The sequence below is a fragment of the Pterocles gutturalis genome, unplaced genomic scaffold (assembly GCF_000699245.1).
Source record: "Pterocles gutturalis isolate BGI_N339 unplaced genomic scaffold, ASM69924v1 scaffold17582, whole genome shotgun sequence".
Taxonomy (NCBI): domain Eukaryota; kingdom Metazoa; phylum Chordata; class Aves; order Pterocliformes; family Pteroclidae; genus Pterocles; species Pterocles gutturalis.
In genome coordinates, this window is record NW_010108263.1 from 67,887 (window position 1) to 80,225 (window position 12,339).

The following is a 12,339-nucleotide window of genomic DNA, read 5'->3' on the forward strand; positions in this document are numbered from 1 at the left end:
AGTGTAGGACTCATTTATAAAACAGCCTCTATAGGCCACAAAATTTATTTTGAAATTGACTGCATAGTTACCAAATTCTGAACATGTCATATGTCATCATTCACATTTTTCCCGCATGCATTAATTTGTATGATATGTTTATGAAGCAAAAATAAGTAGCCCAACAACAAAAAAAGCAAAAAAGCAGCAGTAAATGTGGGAACTGTAGCAAAACAATATGTACCCTTGACATGCTACATCATACTATTAAATATAGTAATAAATGCAATATAATTAATTTTGTAAAACAAAAAATCAATAGTAAATTTTAAATTCCCCAGAGTTTCCTATTCACAATTTATCAGCCTTATAAAAAAAAAATCAGAGAGACAGATATGGAAAAAATTGTGTAATTTTGGTTTTTTCAGTTTCTCTTGTTTGTGTTATTCTTTTAACCTTTAATACAATGATGTGCTCATAAAAACAACAATCCTCAATCCGACTGAGGAATCTGTACACAATCTGAAATTACTTTTTGTTCATTTATGGAACGAGCTATTTCAAGTGTGTACATGAGAGCTACAAAGAGCATATCCCCATTTTGTGAGATTATTAAATAGACCATCATTAACATGGTCACATTGATTGTAGTGGTTTCTGTCTGCTTCCTAATGACTGCATTTACTGACTTCACCTTTACTTTAGTTCTAAAAGATTTTCTTTTTAAGATATGTATCCAAATTGCTTAGTATTTGACACTTCAGCTAATGATGTAATTTAACAGACATCATAAGTCAAACAGTTTGCTTCCATAAGAAGACTCTTGCATTTTTTTCAAGAAGTTGCAACAATTTTCATAAGAATGAAATAGTACAAACAGCAAATGGTTACAAATCCAAGCATAGTTTGTATTTTCTTTATTGAGAGCTTTATTTTTTAATAGAAATAACATTTAATTCTGATTCCATTTTATTAAAATTCTTAGCATTGATTTATCTACTTTTCATAAACATGCAAAGTTTTAAAAATAAAACCTAGTCCTCCTTAAACTGCAATGTTAATAACAGTTATTTAGCAACATCATAAAGCAGTATAGCTAGCCTAAAAAAATTACTAATTTATGTGATTAGGGGAAAAAAAAGTAACAAAATTTAAAGGCCATATTTTCTTCATAATTTTTCAAATATATGATCTAGTTGGAAGTTACACTCATAACATTAAAGTTTTGCTCCTCAAGAAAAAGAACACTAAACTAGGAATTCCAAAGATTAGACCTCCTTCATTTCTATATTGAGCTGTTACTGTATCTAATGACAATTCTTCAAAGATCTGTGGAGATCCAAAACATATTTTTAAAATCCCTCATCACTGAAGGAGTTCAAAGTCCATGACAGAGAATTTTACTTTTTACTTAGGATGACACTATACAAAACAGCATTGTATTATCTGCTTCAAGAACATGGAAAATCTTGATTCAAGAAGACAGAGCAAAATGTATTTTGTTTTTGTGTATTTCTTATGCTTGTATCATGTTTTATGTTTTACTCACGCAAACCCTTAGGAAATCAGATGAAGCATTATAACAATTTATACTATCATAATCGCTTTCTTAAAATTGTTTTTCTTTAGATGTTCTTACCAAATGTTACTTCTCCATTGCCACTCTTGTCAAATAACTGAAAAGCAACAATGAATATTGCATCTGGAGTACACAAAACAGATTCAAATGCCAAAAATTCTTGATAGGAAATCAACCTACAAGGGAAAATACAGAAGTTACAAAGATTTCAAAAAATTATTCACAATACCAATGATATTTTGTGTTTGATGCTCTAGCAAACTGTATGATCCAAGTATTAAAACAAAATTCTAATATAAAGAAGACTCTACACTAGAAACTGAAAAAGTATTTGTTACATTTAAGTAGCTACTTAACCTTTATGCAACTCAGTTTCTTCCTCTATAAAAGGACTGAATTCTTCATATCCATCAACAACAAAACATAGATCAATTCTCAGTGAATATCTACAATTTATTTATTTTATATAATTACCTTGTAATTATAAATGTAAGCAGACAGCACTTAAAAATTAAAACATAAAAAACACACAGAAATTCTACCATCATTAAATTTATAGGGCTGACATTATATTACTAATGTATATATGTATTTACTGAGAAAGAAAAGATAGTTTAATACAAGCATAGGAATACACTATACTTTATACGTATTTTCTTAAAACAACATATAACTTTCATAAAAACCAAACAGGTTCAGAAAAGAGTTATAGAAAAAATATTACACTTCAAATATAACATGAACCACAAAGTCATGTACTTGAGGACAAGAAAGAAAGAAAGAAAGAAACTATAAGAACATTTGGACATAAGGACAGTTAGACATGACCAAGGCAGGGAAGGATTTGAGTGTAACAGCAGATCACACAATTCTGAGCTGTGGATGTAAGACAGTCACCATACAGAAAAATGCAACTCAGGATGCATTAGGAAAGCTGTTTCTGTGCGATATGAAGAAGCAACAGCATCCCCAGATAGAGTTCCCACATCTCTGGAACACTGCACAGAAATCCAAGTCCTTGTGTTCAACACATAAAAACTCAGACTTGAACGTATGCACAGGTAACTTATTGGGATAATGATAAATAACTTTTCTAGAGGAACTCAGCTTATTCTGAGTTCTGAGATCTAAATGGGATCTTAATGCTGCAAGAACAGCTGCAGAAAGATGAGCCTTAAGCCAGGAGAAGACAAAGGATAACATTGGCATAAGAACAAAATCACATATCCATACAGATATTCAGAGCAGGTATATAATGTGGCCTTTCCAGAATACTGCAAGCAAAAGCATTAGGTTTTAACAGAGAACTTGGTTTATTAAAACTACTGTGTGTTTTCATCCTTGTAAAAATAGGGGACTTAGATTGATGGCTTAGGATATTCCATCCAGTTACAAGTTTCTGAGCTCAGTTTCTAGAAATAAATGATGGGATCTATTTTAGCATCAAATAAATTATCAATGGGAATAAGAATTTTAATTACATTTTTAAAATTAAACAAAAAATACTATTTCAGTAGATGTTGTTAAAACATAGAATATCACTGTAGATGGTACATTTTCCTAGAAAATGTACATAATTTATCTGAGTTTAGTACTCTTCACAGGAGATCATTAGCTCAAAGTGATTACTTCTCACATATGCTGCTTACTGCTAAAAGGCCAAGTAAAAATTCTGTTCCCTACAGGAAAAAAAAAAAAAAATATCAAGCCACACTATTCATTAGTTTATCTAGTCTTTCTCTGTCAAAGTACGCATAAAGCAGAATTGAGATACTTTAAACAAGGTTACGTATGTTAACATTCTTGCATATATGCATTTTACAGAAAATACAGAAAAAATGTAGTGATTTTGAAAGGAATTAAGATATGGCAAATACAGAATTATAATATTATTTTGTCACACTTTAGCCACAAAAGTCAGAGATGTGAGAATGGTTCTTCAGATGCAAAGACAATTTAATCCAAAGGGTGATCTTGATAAATAAGGTATCAGAGAAACAGAAGGTCCATTAAAATAATTGTAAATACTATAATTTCAAAATATACCTCACATACAAGCATAAACCTGACATACAAATTAATTCCTAACCAGGAAGCTTTATAACGGACAGAAAAAAATGATGATCTCTGCAGAATGCATTCATAGAAGCCTGAATCTGAAAGAAGCCATCTTCAGAGGTCTCACTTTAACAATGCCTACAGCAAAAGGAGATAGATACATTCAATTTCCTTTCCATATATTCAACCTGCAATGCCTAACAGCAGTGATATCCCCTGTGATCCTCCATTGTCCATTATGGTGGAGATAACAGGAGCTGGATTAAACAGAATGATGGAGCTTCCCGCCCAATCTCTACTCAAGTATCATTCAGTGAACTCGCTGCATTACAGTCTGTAACAATATCAAATCACTCACCTTTCATTTTATCTGTAACATTTTAAAAGATTTCCTTTCCTCTTATTTATTCTGTACCGTTACCCTTCAAAAGCACACAAAGTAAGCTGCATGTTTACAGTTCTCTATCTTTCTTTTTTGCCTAGTCTTTGCTTTTTTTTCCCCACGCTTTACATGTTATGTATAGCTCTGTTGCGACTCTCCACTATGTGAAACATCAACTCTTTCGTCAGGAAGAATTTGCAAATTTTAAGAACAATATGCTGATAAAAGAGTACCCAGAAACGAGCAATTAAAATGAAGACTTTTGAATGACTACTGTGAAATGCTGAAGGTTTGAAGGGAGAAAAAAACCTTTTATTTTAAAACTGCAATACCTACTACTGTTAATTGACTTATGTAATTGGGAAGCTGGTTTTGGCACACATATGTAAGTACATTATTCAGAGAGAATATTTATCCTAATTTCAAAACCAGTGCCTGCAGTCTGAAGACATAGGAATGCTTACAGCATTAGTGAAATCCCATTGCATTAAACAGACAGCAGACAAGGCAATTTAGGCCAAATTCTAGTTTTGAGATCATCACATTAATTTCTCAGAACATGCATTTGTAACAATGAGGAATAAACACTTTGAAAGTGAACACTCTGAAAGTGAAGAGCCTTCTGTTTTAAGAACTACCTCACAGAGTTCCACCTAAAGTAAACCCGTCTTGTACTGCAGTAATGGAAGAAGGCAATAGTACTCCGGAACAGTTAAGTAAGGATCAAATTACCATCAGAAAAAAGTAAAAAAACATTTTTCTAAACATATGCCTACAGACAGACAGGTCCAAAACATACTTTTTTTTCTAAGCTGCCAAGCTTAAACCTAAATGAAACTAAAAGGTATTAACAAAGAAAAGTTACCAAGAACACTGAGTATTTATTTGAAGGGCAAGCAAGGTTAAAAGAATATGATAGCAGATACAGGAATGAAATTTCGTAACAGAACCCAAACCTTCTCAATGACTTGCTGTGTGACATTGGGCTATCATTTAATTTACGAATGTATGTATGGAATAGGACTACTTATACTTCCTTGGACTTCATAAAGTAAGAGTCCTTGGAAAGATGTAATGCATTCCAGAATTCAGTTGAAGATTACAATAATTATTCCTGCCTCAGACTAAACTCTCTGTGCAGATGATAGAGGTATCAGAGTCTGGATTTTGATATATTACAGCTCACTACAAATGGAAGAATGCAAATGTAAAAGTAAACAAATAAACCAATTATGATAATGCAGGTATAACGAATTCTTCACATAAAATACAGATTTGAGATAAATATAGATTAAAACATTTAGGAAAATAAGTTTCAGACAAGTATTCAGACAGATAAACATTTTGCACTGCAGACCATATGGTAATAATTCCCATTACCACTGTTCCCATACAGAAGTAGATAAAGCACACTTACCCATATTTTATTATCTCACTTCAAATATTACCCATGTTAAAAAAAAAAAAAAATCAAAAAACCAACAAGAACTTATATTCACAGGAAAAGCAACAAAAAAGCGATGCCTCAATGTAAAGTTCTGTTGTAGCAACAAAACAAATTATTGATTTTTTACTGTAAAAAAGGTCCTTTTATAAGACATTTTCTGAAATGCAAAAGATAACCATAAAAGATAACCAACAGCTTTCAGAGAAACAAGATACTCAACATGTTGGTTTACTAGTCATCAATTAGACTATTATTTCAACAGATACATACAAAATAGCTTTTTCAAACCATAACAATGCAACAAATTGCAGACATTAATTGCAAACAGAGACACAGGTTATTTGGATTTATCAAATGTATGTATATTTCAAATGTATTATCAAAATGATGCAGCTTTATTAAAAAAAATCATTTAACTTTACATCAAACAGGAAATCCTACATTTGTCATTTAGTGTGAAATGTATATAGCATATACCATTTCATTTGCAAAGGACAGATACTGTGCAAGCTGCTCAGGATATTATGCAAACTAATAAAATATTGTAAAGCAGAACACAGGAAAACAAAAACATTTAAGTGATGCCAAAGGTCAGATTTAAACTCACAAATCCAAGGAAGTTTAGGGGCTTTCAATTTAAAATGTTAACATATATATATTTATTTACTACTTTAAAAGCAACTTTCTCATCTCTACAAAATACCCACTCCATTCTGCATTCTTGACCTGCTCTCTGACCATCTTAACCTTCCCAATTTGGTTTAACAATGTCCACACTTCCTGCTACAATCCAGGGCCAAAGCTACAAGCCTACATACAGCAAAAGAAAACACTCCTTTGAAGACAAGTGAGTTAGAAGGTACTGCCTCAGCAAAGTGGACATTTTGTAAATTAGTTTTAGAGAACTGTCCAAAAGCAAGCAACATCACCTGTAAGCAAAGCTGGAAAAGCTTTGTGTGGTGTGACCTTATCTTGATTAGGCAAACTTCCTTCACAGAGTCATTAGTGTCTCTTTCCTAATAGCCAGCACTTTAAAACAATGGTTTGATTTGAATTGCACACTACAGAAATAAAAAAGCTTTTCCATTATTTCCATATTTAATTAGAGGTACTATATAGCATTTAATCATGGATGTGAGTACACAGAAAATAACTTTTCCAAAGCAATCATGCTACATTAAACTTATCTGCAGTTCAACTTCCTCTGCATTTGTAGTAATTGTTACAACTCCATTAAAACAAATCTTAATTTAAAAAATGCATGTTAAACACCATATTTTTCTCAATGTCCACAAATTTATAGTCTATCATACTTGAGAAAAAACTTATCATATAAATAAGCCTAAAGTCTAATAAAATCAATAATGTGTTTGAGAAGATGAAATTATCAAACTCATCCACTCATGCATTTACCAACGCATTACAAGCTTCTAACGGAAAGCAAAATTCTCACCCATCTTTGGTCTGATCTGCCACTCCAGCCAACAGCTGCACTGTTTTAGGATTGTAACGTGGATCTGTATAAAGTCCTAGGTATTTCTGCACAAAATCTTCTGGGGTCATGTAATGCTCACCATCTTTCTCAACACTGGCATACTAGAGTGAAAATAAAAAACAAAACCACACAAACAAAAAGGAATCCATTTAGATGCTAATTGTCAGTGATTACCAAACTAGTATCTTTACAGAATATCACTTAAAATGGTGCACAACTGTCTGCATATAACTGCGCTGAAATTAAAGGGCTTGATTAATAGCATTCCTATACTAGTTGCGTACTATCAACAATCAGATTACCCCTATAGAATAGATGTGTTCACATAATGACCAATATCTTCTAATAAAAAGACAACTACATATTTTCAGAAACTGTCAGGTAACCGCATAAATCTATAAAAATTATAGCCATGCTGCAGCTTTCTATTTGCAGCTACACTGAAAACACAGCACATAAATTTTCTTACAATTTCTAGTAGCAGACATCTTCGGAATAATTGTTCCTTCTCAGAATTAATTTGGAAAATTATATTATTTCTTTTCTCTTTTTGTGAGAAAAAAAAACAGATTAAATTTTATCCTGAAACTAATGGTTCTGGCATTTTAAAGTAAAAATTCACAAACACACACAAAAAGGATTTGAGTCAATGGAAATGTTTTCATTAGACTTTGAGTTTTAATTTTATTAAGAAAAAATGTTCAAATAAAAATCACGGGCAAATTTTAGAATTATGCAATTTAAATATTAATAAAATTAACTAAAAATAAAATAACCAAATACATCATTACTACATGTACACCAAGACAACTGCCACATGTCTGTAACAGTATTCTTACTGATTACTTTCCTGTTTCAAGTAATTAATCATTGGTTCTTATCCATAGGCTGACTTTATATTAAAAGTGAACTGTTCAGCATAAAGTAAATTCCATGCCTTCAGCTGTCCAGTTACACTGGGTAATACCAATCTTGAACTGAGAACATGAGGAGGCAGCAATAGAAAGCATCACAAGTTATGAATAAAAGGGAAATTATTACAGGAATTTCATACCCTCAGATCTTGTTTCAGGATGCCAGTACAGTTGCAGGAAAAATTTGTTGTTGTTTATTGCTGTCATTATGACAGCAATCTTAGAAATAAAACCTAAGTTTTCAGATTGCAAAATTAAACTATATTTGCATCCTAGAACACAGGAAAATAGCTCACAAAAGATGTCTACTTCACTAAACTACTGTAACCCAATCCAGTTTGATGACTGAGTTTGTTCCTCAGCATTTTTGCTCACTAAACCTGTAAGCAGGGTTATGTAATAGCTTAAAATCCATCTCTTCTGTTCACTCTCTACTGTACAGTCTACTTGTACACACAATTATTTAGATGCAGATCTTCAAACATATACATAGAATGGTGTTCGTTCTGAGAAAGTGAAGTTACAAAACTACACAGCTGTTTCACTAGACTTTTGATTTGCAATAGAAGTAGTGATTATTAATTCATTTATAAAAATGTAATTCACCTTTCTAGGTTCCAGTCATTAAAAGATGGCTACATGAGCACTCTGCAGAAAAGAAAATGGCAATGCCCCCACAACCTATGCTAGTGAATTCAATTCTTGTCCTAATATGTGATTTGTGATTTTTCCACCATGTACTGTAGTATCTTGACTCAGCTGACATATCTTTATGTGAAAGAATAACAAAACAGGCCCTAAATCTGCCAGGGACCCACTGGCACTAGAATATTAACCATAAAACCTACACCTGTTAAGGTGTAATACTCCATTATGACAAAGGGGATCATTCACATGTCTCATGGTTGTTTCAGCTGTATGCAACCCAACCAATTCAGTCAGGACACTACTTCAGTGTACAGGAGCTTGCATCAGCATCAATGCCTGCTTAACTATCTCCCGTAGCTCTTCCACAATACCAGTCTCTCACATTACCTCTCCCTCTTACACCTTACAGCTCTGATGACAGCCATCTGCAAGACTGCACTGTAAACCAAATTATTGAACTTATCCAGAACTAAAATAGATGATTTCCACAAAAATAGGAACACGGAGCAGTACACAGGAATCCTTTAATTCAGCACTGCTGCTGACATGACAATATAATGAAACTGTGGCTTCACAGAACTCAGAAAGGTTCTCTTTTCAGTCATATACACAAGTGACTAAAAAATGCATTATGAAGCACAATTCTGCTGCAAAACATGCAATCCAAAGAAAGTTTGATGTATGAAGAACCATCCAACATGCAGAATAATGAGCATATCTTCAAGAACACTGGAATTCAACTGTATGACAGTTGAGGGCATATCAAAGAGTCAAAAACTAAACGTCATCATCTTTTTTTCTTCACATACCAGTCTGTCTGAGTTTATTACAAATAATGAATTGTTTTACAGCAAAAATGGTGTGAGGGAAGTTCTGTTAAAAAATTTTTGAGACAAAAATAATTAATTGACAGATACATTGAGCTCCATATGAGAAGGTCATGGTATTTTGAAAGAGCTTGGCAGCAAGCCAATATATTAAGACCTGACAGTAGCTGCCTATTCGCTTTTGGCAAGCATCTACATTTGTCCTCAAGTTATCTTTTCACCATACAACTCAGGTCAATAATCTTTTAGCACAAAATAGGCAATTGTAAATTATATCTTAATTTGCATATAAAACATAACACATCAGTTAAATCTGTATTTTCCTCTGTCTTGAATTATATTACTTTAAAATACAAAATTCTTACTGTACATTTATAGACTGTCTCAAGTAAGCACTCCATGAATTTGCATGAGACTTTTTTTTAAACATCATCACATAACATGAACCACAAAAACTCTATTTGTACAATATAGAGTTAGGTATTGCCACACTTTCAGAAACAATGCTTTCTTTGAAAAATTGGTTTGTTTTCACTTTAAAGGAGTTTTCTGTCGCAATGATTTTATCTGGGCAGACGAGAAAGAAGTTCCAACACAAAAGAGACCATTTTTTTTTTAATTAATCTAAGTTATCAGCAAGAGATTTAAGACATTTTTAAGGTGGGGGGGAGGGAGGAACGGTGGTTTCCTGTATGAAAATTGGAAATTTGTTTCTGTTTCTTTCTCCACCTTGCTGGAACGGGTTCCACTTGCATTCAGCAGGCAAGGAATAATTCAACTATATTCCCTGAGGGCTGACTGTGTCTTGCCTAAGAAAAATGAATGAAGGCTCGCTAAAACCTGACAATTGTTGTTCTATATAACTCCTTTATCCTTCAGGGGATTTCCATTTTGTTCTTTTATGGTTGTTACTGAAGTCAGTGGTTAGTAAATACCTGAAAGGTAACTTATTTGATGGTGTGCAAAGACGAAATTTCTATGCCTGCATTTCACTGTTACAGGACTACACAGAAATAACAGCACATCTTTTTAATACAAGTCAAACTTAAGATTTTTAATGGTTTAAAATAATTAAAAAATTATATATAGCAAGGTTCAGAAATTCTAAGGAAAAGGTATATGTCAAGCATCCATTAAGATACAACTTAAATTGGATGGACAGAGGATACGTATCACGTTAGAGGATACGCATGAACTGAAGGAAATTTAAGAACACTCTCTATGAATCAGGTGGATGAAGAAGAGGCCTAGAGTTCCTATCTTCCCTTATGCCCATTTACAAGGGAAGCCAAATTTAGGAAGGAATGCACGCCCTTTAGCTGAAGCTCACAGAACAGGCCAGCGCCCTCTGCAAAGAGCACAACATATCTGACCCATGTGTGCAACACTAGCAGTATTTTGTAACAACTCTCTCTTTGTAACTTAGTCTTGGAACAAGTGGGTTCTCTTGATTTTTTTTAAAGTTTGCAACTAAGTTTGCTTGTTACCTATTAAACAAAAACAAAAATATCAACCTCAATTAGAATCAAATATAATCCAAAAGAAATATAAAACTCTCTTTCTCTGCCAGAGGTGTCTGTGTTGTTTCTTTTTACTGCACATCTCAAGATACTCAAGAGGAGACAGGAGAGCTTTTGTACTTTCATTCCTCAGAGTGCAAAACAACCCACAACTTAATTTGCATGTTTCTTTGAAGATTATAAAATAGACATGGAGAAGACCAAAAAGCTGTTTTAAAACCAGTAGACTGTCTGCTTTTTAGGTCAATCAAACACGTGTTGTCAGAGTGACAATTTCAAGAACCAGTTGTACCATGTTCTTCCTCTCCACTTTTCCATGTGTGACCAAAATCAAGGACTTCAAACAATTTACTTATTTCCAGAAGCAAACACTTCTACTGACTGGAAGTCAAGAATGATAAAAAGTCCATATTTCCAAGTTGAATAGAGTATTTTGACACCACAGTAAACTTTTTTGCAACCAAACATGCAAAAGTGTCTTTCAAAACAGTTGGAAGGGCAGTGTGTTGTTCTAGAACCACATACTTTTATATTGTGTTAATATATATTTTTTAAGAATCATATTTTCATGTTGCTTATTTTATTAACATACTCTACTGCATTCCTTATCTACAAAAGCTAAATGTCATGTCAACAGTAAATGAACCTGTGATAGAAGATTTTTGACTAGAAATGAAAAGCTGGGCTTTCACAGTTTGATTCCAACATTGTAAGTTTTAGCACTCAAGCAATGTTACCGGTGTAATCCAGTAGACAAAACCAAAAATCTGCCAAAATTACTGTTGAAATATAACTTCTCACTCTCAGGCAAAAAGGTATCTCTGTCTACTCAATTATAAGTGGAAACTATTGGATAATATGGTAGGACCAAAAGATACATGTCAATGATAAAATAATAAATTTCATTAATTACAATATTAGCTCTAATACTTAATTTTATATTCTTTCCTTTTTCATAGAGCAAAGCTTCTGGAATATACTGTACAATGTTCAACATGAAGGGAAAGAAAAAAGGTATTTTAGTGATCAGTGGATCTAAACCATAGTTGTTCTTTATATTCCATCTGCCGAATTCAAACCTTATTATCAAGTTTTAGGACTGACTGGATCTTCCTTTTAGATAGTGCTTCACCATAACTAAGGGCAAGGGAGAAAGCTTCGTGCTGTTATTTATATATGTTAATTCTAATGGCCTGCAAGAGATAACAGTAGCTAATTATGGTCATAATTATTTGCTTTACAGAAAATACCTCATAGACTTATTTAAGATGATAATTTGTAAATGGTTAAGCATGACTTATGTCAGGAGCAGTTTCTCCTCAACACCTGAAGGCCCTTTCAAGACCCTGTGCCTGCAAAGCGAACTTCCAAGGGTCCCACAAGCACGACATGTCTATGATGCCGCAGCAAACTTCTGAAAGGGCAAAAAACGGTCTGACAAATAAACAACATTAGACAGATGTTTTTTTTACCTGCAAAAAAATATTTCG

The 12,339-nt window shown here is 33.0% G+C and overlaps 1 protein-coding gene across 1 annotated transcript in view; it reads right to left on the minus strand.

The window, feature by feature from the left end:
- The window catches only part of LOC104461114 (calcium-binding mitochondrial carrier protein Aralar1), a 48,997-nt gene extending 36,664 nt beyond the window's left edge, over nucleotides 1-12,333 (minus strand). The window contains exons 1-3 of the mRNA XM_010072587.1: nucleotides 12,322-12,333; nucleotides 6,899-7,041; nucleotides 1,619-1,734 (exon numbers count right to left, since the gene is read on the minus strand). Coding sequence (XP_010070889.1) covers nucleotides 1,619-1,734; nucleotides 6,899-7,008 — 226 coding nt within the window. The 5' untranslated portion in view covers nucleotides 7,009-7,041; nucleotides 12,322-12,333. The remainder of the gene's footprint in view (nucleotides 1-1,618; nucleotides 1,735-6,898; nucleotides 7,042-12,321) is intronic.
- Nucleotides 12,334-12,339: the final 6 nt, after the last annotated feature.